At 37.8% G+C, this 9,339-nt stretch overlaps 1 protein-coding gene across 1 annotated transcript; it reads right to left on the bottom strand.

The window, feature by feature from the left end:
* Positions 1–1,285: 1,285 nt before the first annotated feature.
* Positions 1,286–8,167, bottom strand: lipg (lipase, endothelial). The gene is made up of 10 exons (XM_079636667.1): positions 7,695–8,167; positions 6,090–6,274; positions 5,169–5,348; positions 4,237–4,348; positions 3,891–4,115; positions 3,553–3,795; positions 3,347–3,464; positions 3,013–3,237; positions 2,800–2,895; positions 1,286–2,709 (listed from the first exon to the last, which is right to left on the bottom strand). Exons 1-10 carry the CDS (start codon positions 7,795–7,797, stop codon positions 2,697–2,699), a joined length of 1,500 nt encoding a protein of 499 aa, XP_079492793.1. The 5' UTR covers positions 7,798–8,167; the 3' UTR covers positions 1,286–2,696.
* Between the last annotated feature and the right edge of the window lie 1,172 nt (positions 8,168–9,339).

Below are 9,339 nucleotides of genomic sequence, written 5' to 3'. Positions count from 1 at the left end.
TTACAATGTACCCCACCATGTTGTCACTGAACAAACTGAGACCCACCGTTTTCCACCGTTGGGCCAAACCGTTCTCATTGCTTAACCACTTTATTTTATAGTACGTGCATACTTGGTAATTAAAGGTAACTACATGGGTTAAGGTTAGGTTCAGGGTTCGACTTCCCATGTGTGTTTCCTAATTAGCATATAGGAAAAGCCATTGTTTTACTCTGATATAAATTATACGTCATTTGCTTGGAGATGCAGTGAGAATGTTCCTACTGTAACGTACCAGCATTATCCACTGAAAACATTGTGTCAGATAACAGACATTTCCTATCTCTTATCACCCCATTCACAATTATTTATTTGATGTTTTGACACTTTCCTTTCACAGTAACTGATAAATCGTGTGGAAAGATTGCAACATTTTTGAGAGGTTTTTCACCAGAAATACTCAACTGGTTTAGCATTCCTGAAAGCAGCACTCACAAACGGCACAGCAAGAAGATTTTAGATCCCTCCTCTGAAGAGAAGGAAACTTCTAGTCTATTTATTCTTAAAAAAAAAAAATAGATATAGATAATAGATACTATTAGGCAAGACAAGGCAAGTTTATTTATATATGCATTTCATACACAATGGTAATTCAAAGTGCTTTACATAGAAGAAATTAAAATAATCAACAGAAATAAGAATAATTAAAACAGTTTAGAATAAAAAATAAAATACAGTACTGATGTGATCCTAATGATCTGTTGGGTTTGTATTCAGTGAGCATATCTGCAATGTATTGAGGTCCTAGGCCATTAAGTAATTAATATACCAGTAATACTACTTTAAAATCAATCCTAAATGTAACTGGGAGTCAGTGTAAAGACCTGAGGACTGGTGTGATATGTTCATATTTTCTGGTTCTGCTCAGAATCCTGGCAGCAGCGTTCTGTACGAGCTGCAACTGTCTTGTGGTCTTTTTGGGAAGGCCAGTGAGGAGTCCATTACAATAATCCACCCTGCTGGTGATGAAAGTCTTGACTGGAAACAAAGCATCTAATTCTTGCAATATTTTTCAGATGATAGTATGCTGATTTAGTTAGTGCTTTGACATGACTACTGAAGGTAAGGTCTGACTCTAGAGACACACCAAGATTCCTGACTTGATTTTTTGTTGTTTGACCTCTAGAGTGAAGGTATGAATTCACTTTGAGAACTTCATCTTTGTTTCCAATAAATATTAGTATTTATGGCAGCTAATAAGGACTGGTCCCAAGGCCACAAAAAATGAAAATTGTAACAATGGATTAATACTCGTGTTTTTCCAAACATGCATGATTTTAATTTCCTATAGAAGAAGAAACTTGGACGACCACTGTTCTTTTCCATGCGGCTTCAATGAATGGGGGTCTGAAGTTTTCAAGTATCAAAAAGGATGCTAAACCACCATAAAAGTATAGTAAATGCAATGTTTGTTTCATGAACAAATCATTCTTTTGAGTTGGATCTTTTCAGGACAGATCCAGTTCACAAAACCAGTCTGATACATTCTCAGGTTTAACTCACTGATGCAGGATTAAATAAAATCCTGCATAAAAGGATAGCAAGAATCTGAATGTGAAGCACATTTGATGCTTTTAAATCTTTTAGAAGATGTCTTCAGCCCACATTCCATTCACTGTAATTACAGAGAGCAACTAGCAAGCTTTATAAATTCTTCTTTTGTCTTCCACAGAAAAAAAGTCAGTCGTACCGGTTTGGAATGACATGAGATTCTTTACAAGCTGAAGTTGCTATGTCATGTTTCACTATCATTCCAGCACAGCGGCTGTTCTTTAGGCAAGCAAATTGCAGACTCTGGATTGTAGCATATTTTGTAACTCAAGTTGCATAAATACAAATCAGCTTACTGTAAGTTAGTTATACAAAACTTACGCTAAAGTACAACTCAGCATTCAACATGAATGGTATCAATACCACACCATCCTTACAAAACACGTTTGTTAATAGAACGCATCATACCAATAACACCTATAAATGACAAGTGGATCCAAGGTAATTTTATTACAAACTATTATTCTTACAATTTATATAAACATTATTTACACAAAAACATGTACAAAACAAGGCACAAAAATGTACAACATTTTTACGAAGACAAACAGAGCGGCTCTCTCCATTTCTGACCTTAAATAATACTGTGAATTCACATAAAATCCGTCTATTGAAATCCACAGACACATACACATGTAAAAGTGGTCACCAGATAACTTGGGAGAGAATTAATTTATGCCTTGGTACAAGGTGTGCATTAGGTTGATAAATAAGCTTGGTTTTACAGTGCTTTTTTCTCTTTTTTCTTCATAAATTAAAAACGTACAAAAATATATATATAACAAGCATTGCGATGTTAAGGAAGAGTCCGAGATCCATAAAACGGATGTTCTGAATGCAACAATAGAAAACATACAAATAGTATCAAAAGATGAAGACCTAGAATCTCAAACCATCCAAAACAGCCCACTGGTAGAAAAAGAAAATGCCCTGAGCAAGTCCAGTAACCAGCCATCATCCCCCATCTGAGCTGGCCATGAGCAGCATGAGTTGTGTTCTATCCACCGAAGCCGACATTATGTCTTATCCCACCAAATGTGTATCAAATCAAACAAAAGTGCTCAGGCCCTGTGCCACCTTGGGTCCCTGGGTAACAGTGCTTCCTCTCAGTAGTGCAATCTGCAAAAATAAATATGAATGAATATAAACAGATATATACACACACAGAGAATAATGCATAAGGTTAGGATAGTCGACATGCATACATACCGTTTCCTAGGTTTTACTTCCCACCCATCACGACATTTCACAAATGTAATATCTTCCCCTGGCGAGATCTCAGTCTTTTCAGCACAGAAGGTGAACCTGTAAACGAAACAATTACAACATTAACGAACACCGTATACATTTTTTTTATTTTTCATTTTAAAGTGTAAAACGAGTCATTTCACAAATTTGCAACCAATGAGCTCCAAGACTTACTTCTTCTGCGTTTCTCCTGCTTTAACTCTGATCCTCCGAACCTCCACAACTTTTTTGTCCCGTTTACTCGACCAGGACCAGAATGATGACTTGAGGTGTTTAATTACGGACGACCAGGAATCGGAAGGACCTTCCCAGCGAAGTGAAATTTTTAGCAGGTCACCGATGTCATCTTCCGTGAAGACGAGAAATGTGTTTGTGAGGTTCAGACCAACTCCTTCAGCACTGTGAAAAAAGAGATTTTAACCTCACATTCAAAAGAGTCCATATACATGTTTACCAGTTAATTGGAGAATATTTTTTTGCAATATAATCTTAATCATGAGCCGCTTACATGTCTACGCTGAGGTTATTGGTATCATTATGGGATCCGTGTAGTTTGACGTAGAAAGTGGGATCTGAATCTGCATTCTTCCTGTCGAACACATGCATCTTCATCTGGTAGTGGTAACCTGTAGAGAAAATAACCAGTTTAATATTGCAACAAGCAAAGTGACTCATTACACCATGTGACTTTGAAAGGACGCTGGAATTACATACCGCCAAAAGGCGTGTCCGCGCGAGTCTTCAAGTACATCTTGCTGTTTCTCCTCTTCCGCATTTTCTTGGAGTTGTAACCAATGCTGTTGCAGCGGTTCTTCCTGCAGCTGAGACAAATGCCCTTCTTGAAGCGATCAGGGCCGGTACATTGAAAGGCGTAGCTCACGTGATCCTTGTTCATGAGGGAGTCCACAAAGAGATGCACTGCCCGCTCATGCTCACACTTCATGACTTCCACAAAGTCTGCGTGGTGACAAGACAGATGTGGTAAAATGATGGTTGGCAACCATGAAAAGAGTTGGAAATGGCCAAAACAGCAACAAAACTAATGTACTTACTTCCTGCAGCAGCAGTGGTTAGCACATCTCCTAAAGAACAGCCTGGCTGTACATCCCCACCATTGGGGTATATGTCAATGTGCCCAATTGGCTCCTGGATCCCAATGCTGACTCCCAAAGCTCCCCGTGTATATGTGTGCAGGACATCAACAAAGTCTGCGTCATCCGGAGAAAGCCGCTTATGGGACTCCGTCCCCTCGAACATGGGGCCAGCTGGATCTAAACCTGTTCAAAAAGGACAGGAATTTAGATATCTAGGCCTCAATGTGTGCAAAAAGACTAAGCAATTCCAAAGCTTTGTTTCAAAAAGTCAAGATGTCCTAAAAAAATGTAAATAAAAACTCACCAGTTATACGTCCAATATTTCCATTTACAAACGTTCCAGCATACCCAGCAACATGAGCCCCAAGACTGTATCCAATCATGTGCACGTCCTCAAGCTGTAGCTTCTCTTCTTCCTATCAAATATAGACATACATGTTAATAAATATTAAATAGAATATAATTGTATTAATTGTCATTTATATCTGTTTCATGTAACTAAATTTTAAAATTCTACAAATTATAATGCAATAGGCCAAATATTTATTTGCTTGCTTGGTCTAACTAAAGTCAGAAAGTAAAATGTTCTAAAAAATAAATGACTATCCAATAGGCAAACTTCGGAATAGTTTTTTTTTAGATCCTGCAAAACATATATTAATAGGAAATATTGTTGAATATAAATCATGCATTTGCCTGCTTTGTCTAACTTCCTTCAAAATGTAAAATGTGCTATAAAAGAAAAGACTATCTGAGGGAAATATTTTTTAGACGCCACAAGGCTGATGAGAGCAGCTTTGAGATGTAAAAAAAGTAATTATGCTTTTTGCACATGATTGCGGTGCCATGCTCAGAGCCAGCTGGAGCATCCGTGTGCGTGTGTGGGGGGTTAATATGTTCAGCTGCTCATTTACACTGCTTGCATCTTTCCTGTGTAAAGTTCCTCAGAGTCTAAGGAACCCAGTTTTGATGCATGAATAAGTATTGTTCCATGAGAACACCCATAATGCCATGGGCTAATTCCCAACATCTCAAACAACAACAAAACTAAACGGGCCCATCTGGAAAAGACAAATTGTACTTCACCAGGACATCTGCTGTCCTAAGAAAAGATGAATAATACCAACAAAGAGCCAATGTATAAGGCCACAAGCAGAGTTTTCACGGTTGCCAGTTCTCTCAAATGCACACAAAGAGAAACAAACAAACCCAGCGGGATGTATAATATAGACGTACCTGGAGCCAGTCCAAAAGGGTAGCGACGCTCTGCCCAACTCGGTGGGTATGGTTGACGGCATCAGGGTAAAGTTGGTGGGCCAGTCTCAGCCAATCGACCACCACCACATTAGCCTCAGACTCTCGCCTCTGAACAGCAGCCACCAGCTTGTGCATCCAGCTCTCAAACAAGCCACTCATCTGTGAAAGATACCACACCCTTTACCAAACCAGCAAAGATCCAGCAATCACGTGTGAAATTCCAATATTCGCTTAACACCCGAGAAGTGAATGTATTGCTACACTAAAGAAAGTTTCTGGTAAACCTCTATCATTGCTTCAAAGATAAATATATTTGGAACCTTCTGAAGATTAAGGCTGTGGACGCTTGTGTCAAAATCTTTAAAAGTCGAATCCAATATATTAAAGGGGTCATGAACTGGCTTTAAAAAAAAAAATTATATTGTTGTCAACTTATGACATTCGCTTGGTTTTTAACATTCAAAAACATCAAAATGAATAAGTAATAGGCTATTTTCTACCCTGGTTTTAAGCCTAGCTCCTGAAACTAGCTCCGTTTTTTATGGGCGTGCCGCATTAAAGAGTTGGAAGTAAATGCCCAGTGCTATGATTGGATAACAGTTTTGCTTATTATAATGAGTTCCATGTATTGCGAATGCGAATAATGTGAATCTATGGGCGGGGCTAAACAGGCAGTGTTGAAGTAAGCGTTGATCTTCTGCAGAGGCGGTGTTTGATACGCTGTGCCTGAGATCAATACAAGCTTTTAATGGACTAACAAGGAAGATTTCAGTTCTGAAACTTACAGGATATTCTTATAGTATGATGACCTCTTATAAGTCAAAAGCTCAAGGAAAATTTGATTTCTCAGTTCATCACCCCTTTAAAACTATAGGCACATGACAATCTGGAATGTCTCACCGTCCAGCCGTGGATGATCAGAATGGTCTTGACTGTGGCATTGAAGCCACACTCCTCAATGCTTTCCTTTTTCCCAGGTTGGAGGTTACAGCCGTCATCATCAAGATCAAAAGACTTTCGCATGTTGTACTTGATTCGGTCATGAAGTCGGTCAGGATCCATAGAGAAGTTGTCTTTAGCATCATCTAGAAGGATGAATAAAATGATGAATTAGGTTTATGTAAAATCGCTAAACTCTACATGTAATTTTGGAAAAATAGTGCTTAAGGCATTTCAAAGAGCTTAATTGTTTCATAAGGTGTTGAGCTTGAGTTCATTCATGGCAAGTCTTGTGACAACATCTCGTTTTAATGACTAGCTTGAACAATTGAGCTACTGTAGAAAGAGCAGAACTTGTTTTCTATGAACCAGATGACCTTTAGAAGAACGCCAAAAATAGTCTTGATTTGGGATTTAAAAGTTTACAAACAGTCCACGCAGTTTCAAGAGGATGAAACCATGGTCTTCCTTCCCTTACTTGGGCTGAAAAATTGCTGGAGTATTGAAACACCATCAGTTTAACCAATTAGAAATGAGCTACAGAGGTGAAATCGCATACTGTACATGATCACAATCCTTGTGAGGTGATAGAAGTTGTACGTCTTTGTGTAAATGTCGAACAAGACTCATGCTTACAAACAGGGGGTCTATTGTTTTAGAGTTGCTGTTGTTAGCCTATGTTTTGGTGTGTGTGTGTACATATTACACACCTTATGAATGTTAACAGTGGTTTTACTACAAATAAAAAACATGTTATTGTAGTTAAACCATGGTAACCACAAATTAACCATGGTTTTGATACACTAACCATAGTATTTGTAGTAAAACTGTGGCTATACAAATGGTAATTGATCCACTAAAAAACATGGTTACTACACTTTTACTATAATAAAACCATGGTTAATGTGTGTAGGTAATTTTTAAAACCTACTTTTAACTTAACATTCATAAAATCTGGTAATTTTACATAAAATCTGGTAATTTGACAAAATCGAGCAGAAACACGGAGGCACACTTTAATCAAATTTTGTAATGCACTCCCTGTATTCCAAACGTCCATTGTTCACAAACGTTAAAGTATTGCTTTATTTGTTTATTTTTAAATCCCCCGCTCCTGCAGCGAAGTCGTTTGTCATATTTCCAGCACAAAGTCACTGCGGTCGACAACGCAGATCGTTGATAAAACGTGGACTTATCTGGGCGTTTGTTTAAAGGGCACATCCGAAAGAAAGTGGTTTGTCCGGGTTTTGCTTTTGTGATTCGCCGACGTCAAAGAAAGCGGACATTTAAACTTTCATGTCATTCAACTTTTTCTTTTTCTTTTCATTGACAGGTTCATTCACGTAAGTTAATCATTTTGAGAATGTGAGAAAACGCGTTTCTCAACAGTTTGAACGAAACCGGAGTGAATGTTGGCCATTGTCCACGAAGAGAATGATTGTAACCAGAAAAGCTTAAAAATATAAATCAATGAAGAATTTTTGCACACTGAAGTAACGTTAAACGCTTATTTAAAATCCGTTAACAGCAATTATTTAGTGAAAATAAGACTTAGAGTTATCTTACCTTTCGAGTGAGCGTTCTCGTCGGGCGCAGCTGCTATTGCACTGAATGAATGGCACAGGATAAAACATAAGCAAATTGCAATTCTTATTGATTTTTCTACCATAGTGTTCAGAGCTGTAAAAGACTTTCGTTATTATTTTGACAAACTTTAGTAACTGAGGAAGTTTTACAAATGAACCCTTCACTGAGAGGTGCCAGGAAAGTGTATGAACCTGTATCAGGTTGCTCATTAGAGTTTTAAATAGTTTTTTTTCAGTCATCTGACCATCGGCAGATATCTACGACAGAATTCTTTCTCTCTAATTGGTCAAGCCCTCGCGTCTACGTTCGAGGGCGTGGCATATACGTTTGAATGAGTTGTAAGTTTGTCAAAGACTGGCACACATTCTCACGCTACTGTTAACCCTATGCCTCCCGGGTCTCGTGCTGACTGACGCACGGAGCATACCAACGGTTAACGAGCCGTCAGCACTGCACATGACTGTGCTTGTTTACAAATATAGACAAACATGCGATGTTTTTGTTTCAAAGTCTATTGGGGGCAATTGTTGTTCAGATTTTACAATGCAGTGGAGACGGGGCTCTGTCTGTCTAGGTTTTGATAAATGTTTGTTGGTTGTTATTTCAAAAACGTTGTTCAAAACTGTCCTGAATTCTGTCACGCCAAACTAAAATTGCAATATGATGGTATATATATATTTTTTTTTGGTATAATTTTGTTTTTGAGAATAAATATTTTTTTATAGGCGAAAAATATTAGGCTATTAAAAACTAACTTCCACATTAACAACACTTCTTAGCTTGATTATTATTTATCTTCTCAATAATAATAAACAGTAGGACTATTCTCTTTCAGATGTGGTCAATGAGTATTCAATGAAATCTCTTTTTTTCTTAGGCAGTAATGTTAGAAATGTTCATTAGGTTTTTCCCAAGAAGACCATAAGACAGTTGCAGCTCGTACAGAACGCTGCCGCCAGGATCCTGAGCAGAACCAGAAAATTTGAACACATCACACCAGTCCTCAGGTCTTTACACTGGCTCCCAGTCACATTTAGGATTGATTTTAAAGTATTATTACTGGTATATAAATCATTTAATGGCCTAGGGCCTCAATACATTGCAGATATGCTCACTGAATATAAACCCAACAGATCACTCAGATCATTAGGATCACATCAGCTAGAAATACCAAGGGTTCACTCAAAGCAAGGAGAGTCCGCTTTTAGCTATTATGCCAGCCGCAGCTGGAACCAGCTTCCAGAAGAGATCAGGTGTGCTCCTACAGTAGCCACATTCAAATCCAGACTCAAAACACATCTGTTTAGCTTTGCATTTACTGAATGAGCACTGTGCCACTGTGCGTCCGACTGTTTGCACTGTATTTTATTTAATTTTTTTATTTTTAAACTGTTTTAATTATTCTAATTTCTTTTGATTATTTTAATTTCTTCTATGTAAAGCACTTTGAATTACCATTGTGTATGAAATGTGCTATATAAATAAACTTGCCTTGCCTTGCCTAGGTTTAGGTTTAGGCATACAGTTATATGTTGTCAACACTTCTAAGAACTTTCAAAAACAAACCTTCTCTGAGAAATATTCACTGGGGTAGCCATTTATTTTTACATGTATTTTTTGGAAA

Source organism: Phoxinus phoxinus (assembly GCF_949152265.1).
Source record: "Phoxinus phoxinus genome assembly, chromosome: 15".
Classification (NCBI taxonomy): Eukaryota; Metazoa; Chordata; class Actinopteri; order Cypriniformes; family Leuciscidae; genus Phoxinus; species Phoxinus phoxinus.
Note: the sequence above shows the minus strand (reverse complement) of the source record. Positions and strands in the feature narration are given on the sequence as shown.

What these genes read in the sequence shown, in the direction of transcription:
- lipg (XM_079636667.1), bottom strand. Translation starts at nt 7,797, where the DNA reads ATGGTAGAAAAATCAATAAGAATTGCAATTTGCTTATGTTTTATCCTG. An exon ending in TGATCATCCACGGCTGGACG is followed by an intron (nt 5,349 to 6,089) that starts GTGAGACATTCC and finishes TATCTTTCACAG; the next exon opens with ATGAGTGGCTTGTTTGAGAG. An exon ending in AACCACTGCTGCTGCAGGAA is followed by an intron (nt 3,796 to 3,890) that starts GTAAGTACATTA and finishes GTCACCACGCAG; the next exon opens with ACTTTGTGGAAGTCATGAAG.